Source organism: Fundulus heteroclitus, chromosome 12 (assembly GCF_011125445.2).
Source record: "Fundulus heteroclitus isolate FHET01 chromosome 12, MU-UCD_Fhet_4.1, whole genome shotgun sequence".
Taxonomy (NCBI): domain Eukaryota; kingdom Metazoa; phylum Chordata; class Actinopteri; order Cyprinodontiformes; family Fundulidae; genus Fundulus; species Fundulus heteroclitus.
The window spans coordinates 24,440,925-24,459,397 of NC_046372.1; the positions used below are offsets into that span (position 1 = coordinate 24,440,925).

The 18,473-nt window shown below is 38.1% G+C and overlaps 1 protein-coding gene across 1 annotated transcript in view; it reads left to right on the forward strand.

Annotated features, from left to right (window-relative positions):
- The window catches only part of fras1 (Fraser extracellular matrix complex subunit 1), a gene marked incomplete in the record, with an annotated part of 388,110 nt that overhangs the window by 115,987 nt on the left and 253,650 nt on the right, over positions 1 to 18,473 (forward strand). Inside the window, 4 exon segments of the mRNA XM_036144334.1 lie at positions 381 to 482; positions 4,595 to 4,786; positions 8,642 to 8,731; positions 10,651 to 10,798. Coding sequence (XP_036000227.1) covers positions 381 to 482; positions 4,595 to 4,786; positions 8,642 to 8,731; positions 10,651 to 10,798 — 532 coding nt within the window.

Genomic DNA, 18,473 nt, shown 5'->3' on the forward strand with positions numbered 1-18,473 from the left:
CCTCCATGAGTGAATTGTTGATAAGCAAAGTTGATGGACAAATAGTCTAGTTATTCCTTTTTTTTATTTAAAAAGTCTGTTGTTTCCTTCACGTCTAAACATTTTTGCATCTGTTGTGACTTTAGTCCCTAAAACATGACAAAAAGCAAAGCAGATAGGATGTGGATTTATTAATGAAATGTTTTTTTTGTCTATAAAAGAGACAGTATTTCTTTGACATTTAGGTGTCGACAGTGTTTGAACAGCGTTCTCACTGCCTGGACGCCCCTCTGTGTCCCCCCCTCAAAAGAAGAAAGCTCCCCGGATTTGAATAATCTTTGCTGTCACACTTTGTTTTGCAGTTTGAAGTGATCTGAATATGCATCTGTGTGTCTCTGCAGCATGGGGAGCAGTGGCAGAAGGACGCCTGCACCACATGTGTGTGCCACCGGGGTCAGTCGAAATGTCGCACAAACACCTGTCAGCCAGTCGTCTGTGACAAGGTGGGCGATCCCTCACACACATGCACATTTCATTTTTATAGCTTTCATCTCACACACTTGGCTTTCTGCTAATCGGGTTTGCAGACGAGGACTTGCGTGCCCCCCCCCCCCCCCCCCCCTGCAGCCTGACCCAAAACAGAAAGTCTTTAAGCTGAAATGTAAATGTTTACATCAAGCAGGGTTGCATAATATTCCCAAAACGGAGGCGAGTTCCCACCGTGCAGCTCCGTAAACAGTTTTACAGCAACACAGCGTGACAAGTGCAATTACTTACATGCTCACCCACACACAATGCAGCGCGCAACGCATGCACAAAATATCCACACAGGCTGACATTTAATCCTTAATTGCATGCAAATTTCATCTTGCAGCATCTTTAGCTTGCTCGAACTGTTGCTGGTGGAGTCACTGGGGACCATAAAACACACACACACACACACACACACACACACACACACACACACACACACACACACACACTTCCTTGTTTGGAATACACAGTGAGGACTTCCATAGACTTCCATTCATTTTTAACCCTTTCTCTGGCCTTACCCTAAACCTAACCATTTCCAGTACATATACCTGACCTACCGAAGGCTAATGGGGACCAAAAGCCCGGTATCAGTGCAGTGAACCTCTTTTTGGGTTAAGGGCTTGGTTTAGATGTGTAGGGTGAATGAAGTTTTGATTAAACTGGGAATATACTGGTCATCGATTAGGGTTAGGGTAAGTGTTTGGGTCAGGCAGAAATGCAGTTTCTAAAATTAAGAGCTGTCAACACATAATTCTAATATGGTTAGAAATACAGACTTCAGTGTGTGTGTGTGTTTGGATTTGAAGCTGAGTGAGACATTTTTTGTGCATTTTACTAGTAAAGTGAGGACTTTCATGTAGAGTGAACTCCTTTTTTCGGTCCTCACTATTTGTTTTGGGCTAAAGTGGGTTTAGTATCACGATGATGTGCTTTTATTCTGTTTTATTTTCCTATATTTTAATCATGTAAAGCACTTTGCATTGTCTCTGTATTGAAATGTGCTATACAAATAAATTTGCCTTGCCTTGCCTTGCCTTAATTCACGTGCCGTCGGTCGGTACGGGCCGACGCTTGTCACTCAAGAGCCCAACTCCTTTTGTCTACCCAGATAGGAATAGTAGAAAATATTGGTGTGTAAGTAGTATTTTTTTATGTTTAAATATAGTTGTCAGTACTCATAAAGATTAGGTTCAAGTATGAACATGTGAAATAGTAATTCTGTTTTTTGAAAGGGTTTTATATATTTAAGACTGAGGTCAAGTTCTGTCTTTCAGGGTTATATCAAGTGGACCATGTATGAATTAAAAATGGCTTCTTGTAGTTTAAAAACACCATTTTTATAAAAATAAATTGGGAAATCTGCTAACTTAGGCATGGTTTTACAAGTGTTGTATATTTGTTTGCATTTTTTGGACATGGTGTGTAAATTAGATGTGTGAATTGTGTTTGCACCTTTTGGGCACGCCGTATGATTTAGGTGTGTAAATTGTGTGTCAATATAAAGATCCAGTGTAGCTCATCATAACAATATATGGTTTATGGGGGTTATCTTGGATAAATAAAATTGCGCAATTTAAAATGGAGAAATACTATTGGACAGTTGGACAGAAATCTTTGCTTTTTTGCAATTTTGGCGGCCATTATATAAATTAAGTGTGTTAATTACTAATCTAATCTATCACAATAATATAAAAATGTTTTATTTAAGATTTAATTTGAAATGGATAATTGATGTTGTATTGTGGGTAATTAGAAACCATGAGTGAGATTGAAAATGCCTTTAGATAGGGCCTGGCTGAGCATGGTAAAGAGGTTTGTTTAGGACTAATGGATGAATTAGGTTTAGGTTAGTCAGTGCACCAGAGGAGGTCCTGAATAGGCAATATATTTAAACACACACCCAAATAAACATTAATGGGCTTTAGAAAGTGCTTTGTGATAACTATTGTGTGAAATAAACGATCAGATAGCAGAGCTGAATCTCAACTCCATTTATAATCTTAATGCATCCTTTAAACATTAGTTTGTTTTTCAAAAGCAAAAAAAAAAAAGTTAATAAAAAGCACTAGCACCATATTAAATTGTAATTCATCTGTACTTAACTAGGTGGATTGGTGGAAATATTGGTTTGTATTATCAGTAGTAAAAGCCTGTAATGGTCCCTTTGGGTCACGGGTGAGCCCCCAGAAAAGCATTTAAATATTCTGGTGTCTTGTTAATGTAATGGAGGGATGGAGCTGGTGATGAATAGAAGGAATTCAGTTTCATCTGCTGTATCTGTACATGGAGATACAGATCATCACTGTAGGAATAAAGACTAAAGTGATAAAATTCATCCTGCTGCTGCTGCTGCTCTGTTTAAGTATGAATGAAGTGATGTTGATCTGGTCAGGATTCCTCTGGGAGAGAGGTTTACTGAGACATCCCACTTTGAACAGACCCAAAACCTGCTTGGGGGGGCAACAGGTCCCTGCTGCTCTGGTTAAGCCATGAGATTTCACAGAAGATGGTGTTGCTGTGGAGAGGGATGTCTTTTACCCCTCCTGGATCTGTTATTACCCTGTTATAGTCCAGCCACAGCTGGCTGCATGAACACATGGACAGATGCATGTAGAGACCAACATATGTACATATGGATGGATGGATGGATGGATGGATGGATGGATGGATGGATGGATGGATGGATGGATGGATGGATGGATGGGGCAGGTATTTACATAAACTAAAGAGCCAAAATCTAGATTTAATGAACATTAATAATATTCCAGTTTGTAGACTCCTTCAGCTTTACCTGTAAGTTATGGAGACGCTCCCGTCATTAAAGCCAAGCTTACAGAAGATAAAAACACGATTCTATCTACTGTAATTCACACATTATTTTTTAACTTTACATAAATGCGGTTCTGTGTAACAAAACGATCCATTTTCTTCTCACCATCCCTGTAAATTGGTCCCGGTTCCCTCCAGCTGAAGGAAACAGTGCAGACAGAGGCAGCTTTGAAGCATTTCCTGCTTCAGTGCTCTGCAGAAGGTGTGCGTGGGAGTCTGAGAGAAAACAATCAGCCCGGTGTGTTTGTCTCATTGAAGGAGGATGTCACTCAGGGGGAAAGTGTGTCCTGCTTGGGTTTTAATAGAGTTTTGATAACAGCGGAGGACAGAGTAATGCGATTTAGCCGTCTTACCTATGAACGCTGTGCTAAAACGGCTCCAGGTGAGGTGTTTGGGAACATCACAACAGTTGTAGATTATTGTGTCTGGTTTTCTTTGACTGTACATCAAGATGTTAGTCGTCTCTCTTTAGTCAGACAGATTTAGATGTTTATGGAAGTTCAGGATGGTTCTCTAGAAAAAGGTTTAAAATATGCATTCTATATTTAAATGTCTTTTCTCCACACTTATTGGTAAAGATGTACAAAAAGCTTTAACATAAATGTATCTTCCCACATTACAGCGAATGATTTGATTCCACGATAACAATGGATTATTTTTTGCTTGAAGTAATTAAGCATACATAATCTGAATTATAACTGATTCTGCTACAGTTTGTATTTAACTACCGAAAGATGTTGTCCTTGGAAGCTGGTTGTTAGAATGCTTTGAAAAAGTATTTTCCCTCAGAGTAAAGCAAAAGTGCTACTAATTTGCCACAGAGCAGCCCTTAACAGCAACACACACACATCAGGAAACCATAAGAATAATGGGGGAAAGGGGCAAAAATCTTTGTCAACAAATTAATCACAAATATCATCACACAGAGGAACGTTTCTACAAATTGTCTCTCCTGATATCTCACATTTTCAGCTGTTGCAGAGTTACTTCACTGTTGTCAGTAAATCGCCTCTCTTCGGCACTTTGAAATAAAGCTATTAGAGCAGCCTGATGGGCTAAACTGTGTTTTTCTTTAATGATGCAACACAAACCCTTTTTAGACTCTTATCTTCCCTCTGCCGGAAGACACAATAAGCAGAAAAGCAGCATTTCTGTGAGCGCCTGTGGTTTTCTTTGTCTCCGCTAACAGCTCAGTTTTCTCCCCCCTCCATTATTTATGAAAATCACCTCTCCATCCATTCCTTTGCAGGGTCTGACCAAAGTGAGGCGTGTTGGTCGGTGCTGTGAGGAGTGTGCTCCCGCCAAAGGAAGCTGCCTGTTTCAGGATGCGGTTCGTTATCACGGAGACATGTGGAACGGCACGGGATGCGAGTTCTGCACCTGTAACCGGGGTCAAGTCCTCTGCCGGAGAGCCGAATGTGGCCGTGTTGATTGCCCCGAGGTGAGCCGCAACGAGGAAGGCGACATGTAGTCGTTGTTTTTGTGGCCAGAAAGGACTGAACTCAGCTTGTTTCAGGAGAATGGCGATAACAACCAACAAGACTTGGTTAAAGTTCTTTCTTCTTTTAAGTCTCCTTTAAATAAGGTTGAAAACACAAGATTATCTAAAGAGCTATGCTACACCTTACCAAAATTTTATACAACAAATCAAAGTAAACAACAACTACCCGCTCAATCAATCATAGCACTTTGTCTATTGTCTATGAATATATAAAATCCATCTATCCATTCACGAATATATATATATATATATATATATATATATATATATATATATATATATATATATATATATATATATATATATATATATACACACACACATATATATATAAAATCCATCTATCCATCTATGAATATATAAAAAAAAATCTAAACTGGCTTCCTTAAATAGCCTCTTTGATAATAGATATGTTGTACTTTGTTGTTGTTTTGCTAGTTCTTTTAAGAGCAGTGTCTGTGATCGCAGGCCTGATGTGTACTTACAGTTAAACTATCTGTAAGATAGTTTAAAGACTGCAATGGAAATTTGGAATTCTTTTTATCATCACTTTTAGTATTATTATTATTAAAATAAAACCCCATAATATCTTAGACTTTTAAGCCTATATTGTCAAATCCCTACTTAAATTGTTAAAAAAAGTCTGGCTGCTTAGAAGAAGTATTATAAAGAATTTAGGGGTGTTTAATAACTATTTTACAGTGCTGACACTCACACCTCTGGGCTGAATAATCCATCAAGAATGCAGAGCTCTTTCACCGAGAGGATTTAGCCTGTGGATGCTTCTGTATTTGGAGCTAACTGTCAGTTTCTGTTAACAGTATAGCATCTGGGATAGTAAATCAGTAATAAGTCGCAAACAGTTTATAAAAAACTATCCTGTTTTTCACTTTTGTGCCTTTATCTTGCTTTGGAAACCCCTGAGCAGGTAGCAGAGCTTTTCAGACCAAGTAGAAGTAAAGCGATACAGTTAACCTGGTAATTCTTACTATTTATACGTGTTGAACTTTACTTCAGGGGGTTCAGCTGGGCCTTTAACTTCAATGAGATGAAACGCCACATTCAGTTTAAATCCACTGCATCAAGATTAACCATGAATGCTAATGTAAAGTCTTCCTCACAAAATGTGACACCCCAGCAGCCATGAATCCCATTTCCTAACTGAAAAGGCTGCTATAGCGTTAATGGATGCTGGCTTAGATATTTGCTTAATGTATTCTAACGTGTTCTTACATTTTGGCAACTTCAATCCCCAGATTGCCTGGAACTGGAGTAAGAATATTCATTGAAGGTTAAAGGGTTGTCACAGATAATCACTTAGTTAAGATGCAGTAAATTGAAAGACAAGATGGAACTAATGAGAAGAAGCAGAGCTGCTTGCCCCCCACCCCCCAAAGTAAAAGAAAAAAGAATTAACCTGACAGCCACAAGGCTTTCCTTCTGTGCTTCACACGCAATGATCTTATTATGTGGAATCAGCTTCAAATTAAAAGAGACTTCATCTGTTCGTTAAGACTCTTAAGATAGTTGGGAATGTGGAATACTGGATTTTGGAGAGTTTCTGGGCAAATCCAAAGACTCTTTAAGGTCAGTAACAGGTTTTTCCATTATTTATCCCGAATGTCTGCTTTAAGGTGGGCAGCAATGAAGCAGATTTAATCATATTGCTCTAATATCCCTCCCTGAGGGCCCGATAAAACTCCATTAATCATGCTATATGGTGATAATTGAAGCTGCTAAGTGTCATTAACTGTAAGTAGCATAACTGGCACTTGTCCAGCCTTGAAATGAACAAGGTCACTTTGCTAAGAAGATCATAGCTATTCAGCTTTCACTGTGTGTGTGTAGGTATGCATCGGTGTTAGTAACAGTTCAGAGAAGGTTATGGGTTTAATGACATTTTTGAGTCAATGGGTAGAAAGAGGGACTAACATTTATAGTTAGATTTATGATTGCTTGACTTATAAAGTTATGCTCCACTGACTGAATATACTGTTGGAGTTTTTCTTTTTTCTTCTTATTTTAACTTGTGAACAACCTTCAAAGGCAACCTTGTGTGGGTATGTTGTTATGGTGTGTTTATGCTTCAATTATAGGAACAATCTGTTGAAAATATAACACAGTGACAATAGGTGCCTTAATTGTTGGATAAACCTTGTAAAAAATAATGCTTTATTATTCCCATATGCACCCATAGATCACAGTAGTATATATTTAAATTGCAGTATCTGCTAAGTGTTTCTAAAGAAGAGAAACCAAGCCTTGGAGCCCCTTTGATTGTTGTTATCTCTATATCATTATAGAAGGTTAAAATGAAAAAGATTGTTTCTAGTGTTAGGTAAGGCTGGGTTAGGTTCAACATCATTATGATTGTCTGTTATAATAATGATGATGTTTGGATGGTGTACTCATTCAGTCCGATTCAGTTAAAAAAACTTTATCAATCCCAAAGAGAAATTCATTGTTGTGACTCATATTGTGCATGTTTGTTTAATGGGTTGTAGTAGATGCTGATGGCCGTGGGCAGAAAGGATCTACTGTCTTACAGCAAATCTGAAGAAGCCTCTGACTGAAAACACTGTTGTTGTGTGTGATTGTTTTTTTTTTTTCAGGATTATTAGCTCAGGTGTAGCTTTTGTGCATTTTCCTAATAGGTCTTTACTATGTATTTGAACAAAATGTATGTATTATAAATTCTAGATTAAGATGATGGGTAGAAATACACTGTTTTGCAGTTTGTGTGTTGCTAATTAGGGTTTGGTTTGAAGGTTTGTCTTCCAGCCATTAGGATAAATTCAATGCATTTGTTTATTTAGATGCTCTGAAAATTTCAAGGGGAATTCAAGCATCAAGTTGAAACACAACAACACAGTAAATTCTCTCTAATGCACAAACAACAAATAGGGCCTATAATTTATTTATCAATTGATGTATTTATTTACATCTTAGGTTCCTAAGTTTATAATATGAAATCTACCATGATTTATATTGTGTTAAGCTGCTGTTGTTTGCTTGAATTCCCCTGGGGGATTAGTAAGATATCTTGCAATTGCGTCTAAAGTCTAGTGAAGGGTTAATGTAGACTTTATATGCTTGCTTTTGTTCTTTTTTTATGTAACTGAATGTATTGTGTGTCATGCTATTACATGATGTTTATCAATACCAGAGGGATTTCAGAGTATCTAGCTGTCTAGTTTGCATCTGGATAGCTATGTTGCTTACTAGTTAGCTAACTATCTTACTTGTTTGCCGCATTGCTTGCTAAAAAGATAATTGTCTGCTTATTTAACTAATGTTGACTGTATTTGCTTTGTTCATACTACTAAATTTATTGAGTGTTCTGCTGCTATGTTATATTGCTATATAGGAAAATACATTTTGTGGTCCAGCTTGCTAACCGGATAGCTAAGTAGCCTTCTAGTTCGCAAGATAGCTAGCTATCTTTATTGCTAGCTACTTAGCTGGCTAGTTGGCTAACTAATAGGATATCTTTCTGTATATTGATTTGTCTATTGATGTGTTTTTGTGAACGTTCTTTCAACTTTTCTGTATCTTTTCTTTAGTTTTACTTTAATTCATTGTGATGCGATGTTATTTGATAATTTCATTGAAATGTGCCTAGTCAGCTAGTTAGCCACATATGTGCACCATGTTCTAGCAGTGTTGTTAGCTTAGTAGCATGTGTTTGTGTCAATATTATGGTAATAGTAAAGAAAATTGTATAAAAAGGAATGTAATGGAATGTAACAGAGTGGACTCAATTTTGACATGTCACTTTTTTTTGTTTTGTTTTAGGAGTTAGAACTTGCTCATCTGCCGGGAAAGTGCTGTCCAGAATGTTCTTCAGCAAAACCTTCCTGTCTCTATGAGGGAAAATCTTACAAGGTACTACTTTTGAGTCAATAAAACATAACTTTTGATGTTTGTAAATAAGCATAATTTGAGTGGCTAAATGCAGCAAAAACCCCAAACTCTATATTTAAACATAACAAACGGCCAAGTACATTGAAATTTCACGATCCATAAATGTATTAACACAAATGCAAACAGTGCTTCACTGCAATATTAATTTCTTGAGTTCTTGTGTTTACACAACAAATGAATATGCAGAAGACATTTCATTGGATGTACAATTGCAGTGACAAATAAACATTTCTATCTTTCTTTCTAAGTCCTGGAAAACTATATTTTTGAGTTTGGGATATTTTACAATATCCATCAGAAATAAGTATCCAGATCATTTAGGATATCCAAGATATTTGCCTAAGGCTGCAGCCCAGAGGGAGCTCATAAATTGCAGTTATCATCTCCAAATGGATTGCTATTTGTCTCCCTGAAGAGTATTTCACCATTGTTTAAAAAAAAATAGATGCATTTGTGACAGAACAGTTACTGGTACTGGTTTGAATACTCATAAGACTTTTAGGTTAAAGTATGGAAAGATAAGTTTGAATATTAGACCACAATATGTAAGACCTATCCTTGAGTTATTCTAACGGTACCATAACAGTCAAGAAAAATAAAACATTTTTGCATATGCTAAAGACCCGCAACTTTGTGTCTTTGTTTCTACATGGCCACAGCCCATTAGAAGGACTCTGTGTCCTTAACGGGTAACTCACCCCCAAATAGATTTTTCTTTAGCTAATAAACTGAATACATGGATGTCTTCTAGTGCTGTCTACATGTCCTGGTCATTATTTTGACAATTTGTTGAAATTTAGCTTTTTTGTCTAAAACTGTGTTTGGTGCCCTAAATTCTATTGCTTTTTTAGGTTAGCGATTTATTAGATTAGCATTCAGTTAGCTAATTTAGCATTTATTTATCTTGTTCTAATAGCCCAGACCAGCTCTCCTCTCAGGTATACTGGGCACAAGCTCCTCTTGGCACATTTGTTTTTTCAAATATTACATGTGAGTGGAGGTGTTGGTACAGGGTTGAGTTACCCTTTAATATTATTGAATAGACCACTTTTTTCCAACTTAAGACATAAAGCTTTTTATGTGGTATCCAAGTTTCATTATTATTGTCTTGAATGCATTCAGGTTTTCAATGTAACTTCTTGCACCTCTGTTTGCCTCCTGTACAGCACTTTGAATTACATTATTAATTAATCATGCTGTACAATCAAACTTGCTTTGTGTAAGCAGATATTTATGTCATTTCTGAGGTGCGGATATGGTTTCTTTAGAAGTCAGTTGAGAGCAGAAAGTAAACCATGACTCATTGATTTTCTGAAAACCTTTGATTTGACATTGAGTCGACGTTGTTGAGTCGAGTCACATGTCTGGTTCACAATAATTAGGCTCAGCTGGTCTAGTCTTATAAATTAATTCTCTTATTCATTTAGGGTGATGCTTGCTGCGCTGTTCAAGCCAAAAAAAAAAAAAAAAACAGTGGGTAATGAATGAGAGCATTGCATCAAGTCAAGCAGCTGACTGAAATATATTCTCTTTTTTCTGTGATTTAAAGTGTGTCGTGTCCTGTTTCTTGACTTTAAGTTGATAAAGTTTGAAAAGTTTTATGATTTTCAAGACTTTCCACTTTTTTGTGTTTGACACTCCTGCTGCTGATGCGACTTTGTCCTCGGTGAACCCATCAGTTCCCTTATTCCGTTTTCAGCATGTCAAAAAAAGTCACGAGTGTCATGCTTCTTTCAAATAACACTCATTAGAATTCAGTAATGGCCTCCTTTTTTAAATGCGAGTGAGATTCATCAGAATTAAAAATTAAAGTCAGCTCGGTCTCTGCTTTCTGTCACTTGTTCAAGGCCTAATTAACAATGTCCTCGGTCTTATTGCAGAATGGAGCTCGTTGGACCGATGGCAGCTGTCGCGAGTACGAATGCCGCGATGCCCAGGTGACTTGTTATCTTCGCTCCTGCCCCAGTTGCCCACCAGGAACTCTGGCTGTCATAAAAGAAGGCCAATGCTGCCCCGAGTGTCAACAGGGTACGTTATTTTTCTGCAAGGATGCTAGTTGCAATGTCTGTCTGAGTAACTCTGCTGAGGTTTGAGAATCAGAAACTTATTTCTTTTTCATTTTAAACTCGTTTTCTTTTTCAACTTTACGCCTTGGGAACATTTTGAAGGCACACACCCTGACAGTTTCTGTTGAAGACTAAAAGAATGATTTCAGGGTGAAGTTGACCCTTGATCTAAATTTATCATATGTAACAACAGGTTTTATTTATTTACAACAGATCATTTAGTTCTAGAAATGCACGTCTTACCCAACATAATTTACATACAAAAAGAACAAAGTCCTCATTGTAATCACACCATGTTTTGTCTTATTTTCCATCACTATGAGTGCAGAAATTGGATTGGGAAATTTAATTTTTTTCCCACTAGTCTATGAATAACAGAGTAGATGTTAGCATTCAATCTTTTGCCGGAAATGCGTTCCTTGCATAATGTGGATCCTTATCTTTTAAAATAATACAAATATCTTCCTTTAAGACTGAATCAAAGTACGGTCAGTTTTTTTTTTTTGTTCAAACAATGTTTCAGTTGATTTCTTTGATAAATACACATTACATTTAAACACACACCCTATTTCATGAAAGTTAATACTATAGATTGGATTTTTATGTTATTTTTCTAGCCAAATCCTCCAGAGGTACATGTGGTAAAAAAGGTGCTATAAAGGAGCCGGAAACGACAAGAAGAAGCATCAGGATTTGATGGCAATTTTAGCATTTCAGAATAAAATAAATATATTGATCTGGCCTATACATATTAAATGACAAATCTGCTTCCTTGTTTGTTGGAAAACCAGTAGTATATATCCAATATTCAAATAAAATGGTCAACTTCTTTAGGAATATTTAAAAATATATTTTAATTTGTAGTTACTGATCTCTTGTTACCCTATTTTACTTTGACAAACCGGATGTTGTTAGCCTTTTTTCCTGTTTTAAATTATTGCAATTGTGGAGCTTGACATGGCTGGAGTCCAAAGGAACAGAGCAGAAAATTGGACTTTTGAAATATTAACATGTGGAGGAGCTGGGTATTACAGGAAACAAAGAAAACTATCTGAAGTATTCACCAAAATTGAAAACAAATAAATCCAATGATTATAACTTGCATCCTTAACTAAGACAGACAGGAAAAAACTGGGATCAAAACAAAAAGCAGTTCACCTCTACAATCTCCATGACACCACATACAACATTAAATGTGTCTTCTGGACCCACTAATCCTAGAGAGACACCTGCGCACTCAAATCTACATATAAACAAAAAAAACCTGCATCTTACGGCAACAGTCGTAACTCATATTACACTTTGACTGCCGACATTTCCAGGGTCAACCCAACCTCTTGACCAATCCAGTCCCCAGGATTAGCAGACGTAGACTATGAATGAATGGATGGATGGATATTACACTTTTCGTTTCTGTTTTTATAACCAGAAACGTGCAAAAATGTGCTGCTGAGTTTTCTCTGGCTCTGACCTCCCATGCTGTCTTTTTGAGAAGATAGTTTCTTCAAATGAAGCATTTTTACCTGTCCCCTGTGAGACCGCTGCTTACTGGTGAAAAGCAGGCATGTCAGCAGAGTCACAGAGACTATGAACAATGTTCCTTTTGTCTCAACCAATTGCGTTCTCATATTTTAATGGTAAATTGTGAATAATCCAGAGCAGCATTAATTATACATTGAATAAACCTTTCTTTCTTTCTTTGCTTCTTCAAAAACATTAAGTTTTATGTAAACACTCCCGCTGCTGTCTCTGTTGAGCAAAGTTTCGAATGAATTAACTGCCAGCCAAGCACCAGAAATAGAGTATAAATCAAAGTTTTGTCCCTTGCTAAATGTAAAAATATAAACAACAAGCTTGAGGATGCTCATTAACAGAAAGCAAGTTAAGAGTTTTGCGTAACAGACTCAAACTGTCTGATGGTGTAAAGCGCTGCCAGCTGAGCTGCAAGCTGCTGTCGCCTGAGGACAGAAAAGTTCATACATTGTCAATTAAGAAAAGTGCCTTTTATTCATTAAAAGTTCATATTTTCTAAATGATTTTGTAACGTGACCTTTACAGGGTGTACCCAGCCTCTCGCCCATTAAACTCCTGGAGATAGACCACTCGTGACCCCATGAGGGATAAGTGAGAAAGAAAATGGATGGATGGATGGATTTTGTAATGTTTATAAATTCAGAATTCAATAATCTATTAACACTACGTACCCACCTTCATCCATTGCTCTGAGGTCTGGTTCCTAGGGCTCACTCGCTGGTGCTTTTGGCGGTGGATAGGCGTCTGCATGGACACCTGGGCTAGCAGTCTGGCACCTTTCCATCAGAACCTGCATTCACTTCTTCAGAAATTGAAGCTACGGAGACTTGTTTGTTGGGTCGGAGCACACGGGCCAGCCCGAACTCTTTATGTGCAGAAATGATCCTTGTTTTTTGAGGCTTCTATCTCTTTTTTATCAAAAGTGTACATTTCAGAAGAGTTTCCCTTTAAGCCCCTAAAAAAATCCACAGATTAACATACATTAAATCCTAAAAATAACAGAAGCCATAAACCGTTAATTGGTTTCTGGCAGGACTGCCTTCTAAATGCATTGCACTGTGAAAACTACCACTATGAACTGACAGATGGTCATGATTTTTACACATAATCAAACTATTCAACAACTTGTATGCACCCACAATTCACAAGTTTTAGAAAATGGAATTGAAAAGAAATATCCTTTATTGTCCCTCCGTGCAGCAGTAAAGTGAAAGGCAAATGGAAGTCTGCAGATTCATACAAAGGCAAATATTTTAAAAGCAAAAAAGTGAGAATAAGACACGGTGTCGTAAGGGCAAATATACACTATAAGAACAAATACTGGACAGTTATTGACATTTGCAAACTCATGTAAAAATGCAACTGAGCAGGGTAATTTAAAAATGTACAAAACGAGCGTCAATATTTACACATAAAAACAGCTATTTACAAAACATAAAAAACTGTGCCAATCATAGCAGGGATGTAAACACTTATTGAGTTTGTTGGGGGCAGGATGCAGGAATCTAACCTGGCTCTGCCAGATAGATTTGCTCCGCATATCCATCTGGAAACCTTCCGTTGAAGTAATTTTGGGAAGGGGCGAAAATACTGGTTAGCTGATTGGCCTATGTTGGTGATAGACGGGCCAAATAAACCAATCAGATTCGTCGTCGCTCGTAACAGAGCGACGACGAAAACACAACCACAAGCCAAGCTACTCTTGCTGTTGCAGGTAAAGGCTCGTTAGCTCAGCAAAGAAATACTCTGTAATTCCGATAAAACTTGCTCGATAGCCACGCTAACGCTAGTTTCATCGGCTGAAGCCGCCATGTTGTTTAGACTGAACTGACGCGCTTCCCGTTACGTCACACCTCAACCGCCTCAAAGCCAACGCTGATTGGACGTTCGTTTGGTGAACGGCTCCAAATTTTCTTTAACGGAGAGTATCCAGACTGATCTGCGAGGTGAAACCTTGAACACTCGCGAGATCAGGATGGTCTCACGAGGCTAGCAGGAATCTGGGACTGAAGGAGCTCTCCAGCTCAGCAGTAGCTTCATGCACGGGGGGGTGGAGGGAACAATGTCCATCAGTGGGGTTGTTTTTGCTTAAGTCCTTCTGTGTCCCACCACCTGCACCGGGTCAGGGTTGCATCCTAGGATAGAGCTGGCCATCCTGATGAGTTTATCTAATCGCTTCCTCTCAGCTGTGGGTCAGCTGCTGCTCCAACAATCTGCACCATAGAAGTTGGTTAATGCCACCAAAGGGTCAGAAAGGGTCTTCAGGGTCTCCCTAACAGGTAGAGTCTACTTTAACCTTTCCTGTAAAGAGCATTGGTGTCGTGAGTCCAGTCCAGTTTGTTGTCCAGGTGATCTCACTCTGGTACTTTGAATAGTCTTCTGTTTCAATATCAGTTCACCTGAAAGTTTACTGACGTCAGTGTGTCTGCACCAGCGGAAATCCACCACCACCTCCTGGGTTTCACCTGCATTGATCAGGAGATGGTACCGCTGGCACCAGTCCACAAAGTCCACTGTTTGTGATGAGGCTGACCATGGAGAAGTCATCAGAGTTCTTTTGCAGTTGGCAGCCTGGGTAGTTAATAGGGAAGTCATTTATATGCTTTCAAATATGGCCCACCCACTAACAGATGCCATGAGCAGAGATATCACTTCAACTTCACTTTAACTGTCAAAGGTCACCACATCATGCCTTATGGGGGCATTTTCTTATGCAAATACACAGTGAATTAATGGGCCCTTCTCCATTAGACCTCCATATGGGGGATTTCACTGAAAAAAGGTTCTGGTTTGAGGACCAGCGCAGCGTGTATATACTATAACCTATAATAACAATTTTGCTGCGATCAAAAGTTTTCGGTATTGCACTTAAAAATCCTGCTCGTTGTTCTTGCCTTGGCTGAGGCAAAAATATACTCACAAAGCTCTAAATTTTAACACTATTCGGCAAACTTTGGAGCACACAGGTCACAGTCTCGTTTCCCCACTCCGCTTCTGTCACATCTCCCACACCACTTCGGTCCCTGTGCAGGCAGAGAAGAGCTGTGCTTTATTTTAATATATTCATACCAACAGGAGTAGAATACAGTGGTGCCCGGCGGTGTGGGGGCCGGTATAAAAGTGCCTAAGGTTCTCCATCCTGTTTCTCAGGAGTCCAGATGAGTGGTAGGATACTGATACAGCTTCTCAGTCTGCCTTTGTCTGGTTGACCAATGCTATCTTCGTGTCACGGAGTGGTACTCCAGCTTCCTCCCAACTTCCCCATACATTTGTGAACTGCTTTACATAAACAGTCCCTAGCAAATGGAAACGTTTTAAATTTAAAAGCCCCAGGCTTTGGTTTATCCTGGGAAAACAAAGTCTGGGGCTTTAAATTCTGGGGCTTGTAATGGAAAAGTGGCTAATAATGGACAACAGCAGCTACCCACTTCATAGCCTACTGGCTTGCTAGAAGAGCAGCTGCAGCAACAGCAGGCGCTTATGTTCACTGTACTCCAGAACTGAGCAATTGAGAAGATCTTTTGTTACCAGTGCAATTGGAGTTTTATTAGTCTCTGATGCCACATCTGTAGTGTCGCTTTTGTATAATTGGTGTTTTAAAATACAATTTTGTTATATAACTAATTCTGTCTATGTATTTCCATGTGCTGCTACCAGATGTGTGAATTTCCCCCGGTGGATTAATAAAGTATCTATCCATTCATCCATCCATCCAACCTACCTACCTTCCTTTCTTACTTTTTCTTTTTTTTCTTCAAGATTTTCCATTGTGTTTTTTTGCTAAAAATAGAAGGACATATGCTTTCAACCCCTCTCTCTCTCTTTCTTAGTCTCTTTTTCTGCTTTATTCATAAATCTTCAACTAAGTCTATTAATCAAGTGCTGTCTTTAGGCCCAGAGGTCAGTAGTCTGTTCTGCTATTGGTCAGTTCTCTTCCGAGGACCATGGCCAGGAGTTATGCAACATCTCACGGGAAAAGATGTAGAGATGAGCTCCCAGCTGGCAGTTTTCTTCCTGCTCTCTTTGATGTGCCACACATCCTGTTAAACTGAACTGAAAAAACACCTTTTTAGGAAAATAAACTACATTGATGCACATTATTTGCATTCTATGCCTTGCAACAGTATCCATAGGTCTTTAAACCTTTTTTACATTTTGTCTTATTAACACAAACGGCAATCTTTTTATACATTTATTTATTAGACCAATGCAAAATAGAGCAACATTGGTAGGTGGAAGAAAAAAAATAACTTTGCTGCTGAATAATTTGGCTAAGAAATCATAAAAGTGTAATGGGCATGAGTGTCAGGAGCCCTTCTGTCTCTAAATAAAATTCAGTACAACCAGTTGCCTTCAGAAGTCCCCCAAGTATTAAAAGGGGTCCTCGTGTGGACATTGTAATCTCAGTATAATTTGAACAATTAGTGAAAAATTAAAGTATGGCACAGCTACAAACCTAGTAATACGTGACTGTACACCTAAACTGACAGGCAGACAAGAGGTGTCTCCTAACTCTGGAGGTGCAGATAATGTGACAAACCTGTTAAAATCAAACGTCAGTCTCATAAATCTGCTCTTTTATGGAAATATGGTGGAAGAAAGCCATTGTTAGAATAGAATAAAAGTTAGAAGAAGTACTGCGCAGATAATAAAAATGCCATTCTCAGATTAAATTGCATGTGTAATTGAGTAAAATGACCTGAAAGTGTACAAGATGTGCATGTGCAATTGTGCATAAAAAAGGAGGTTGAAATAAAGCCATAAGAAGTCCCATTTAATGTTAGCCCCAAGTGATGTGGGAGATTCTGCAAACAAGTTGGAGAAGGTGCAAATTTGAAATTTAATCCCTAATTTAGCACCTAACTCAAAACACACCATGCCCACTATGACACGTGGGGGTAGTGGAAAGGCTGTTCTATTGCAGGGACAGTAAACAGTTGTTGGCAAAGAAGGTGGAGATAAATGCAGGACAATACTAGAAGAGAACCTGTTAAAGTTTGCACAAGACTTGAGACTAGGAATGGAAATCGTTAAGGATTTATCAATACTACTAGTCTTAACGATACTCCTTATTGGTCGGGTACTTTATCAGTACCATTATCAATACTTTTTGAAATCAAGCAAAAGGGTAAAAATAAAACAATAATGATCACTGACTGATTTATTTTTTAAACATTTGGAACAAAAACAAACAAAATAAGTACAAAATACTATTTTTATAGAAATAGAGTAATACAAATATTATATAAATACCTTTATGTATAAACAAAAAGCTAAAAAAAACACTATCTTGAATAAAAAGTATATTGTAGGAGAGAGAAATATCTATACTGACAAGACTGAAAATTATTAAAAACACGCTAAATATGCTAAAAAAAGAACTCTATAAAATAATTTAAAGTACTAAATAATATTAAACACGAATCCAAACTATATTTATAATTTTTTTTATACTATCAATTTTAACCAAAACATAGCAGAGACACCACAGTGGATGAGGTGAATAAATGAGAGGCTGCGTGTGAATCAATTACATAGAGGATCTATTTAAGTGCAGCAGTCTCATGAGAAAAAAAATACCAAAACCCATTAAAGATTATGTTTATAATATATTTACATCCCGCTTTGTAATCTGGTGGAAGCTTTGCTCATGCGTGACTCATTTTCATTGGGAAACAGACGAGTCTCGTCTCTCTGACTTCAGCACGGTGAGGCAGACTGACTGACCGCCTGTCAGAGATTTCAAAGTGGGAGGGGCTCACAGCTGATGGTTTGCTGAAGAGACGATAAACTCAGAGCAATCTGTGCCTTTACTTGTTGTCAAAGTCTCAAACAAGACATACAAAAATTCGCTAGATCCACTGCTTGTCGCTTTTGAATTGATTTGTTAGAGGGATCTGAAAAATAAATAGTTGGCAACCTTATGAAAGTAAGCGAGGAGAGCAGAACGTTAGCCCCTCCCACCAGTCCCATTACCGTGTTTCTTATGGTGAAGTTCAGCAAAACAAAGTGGTTTTTGTTGGAGTCTTCCTGAAAAATTGAGTGCGACCTTAAAAATACCAATAAGAGGACCGAAAAGGCTGAAGCTGAAGCTTGTCGGTCCG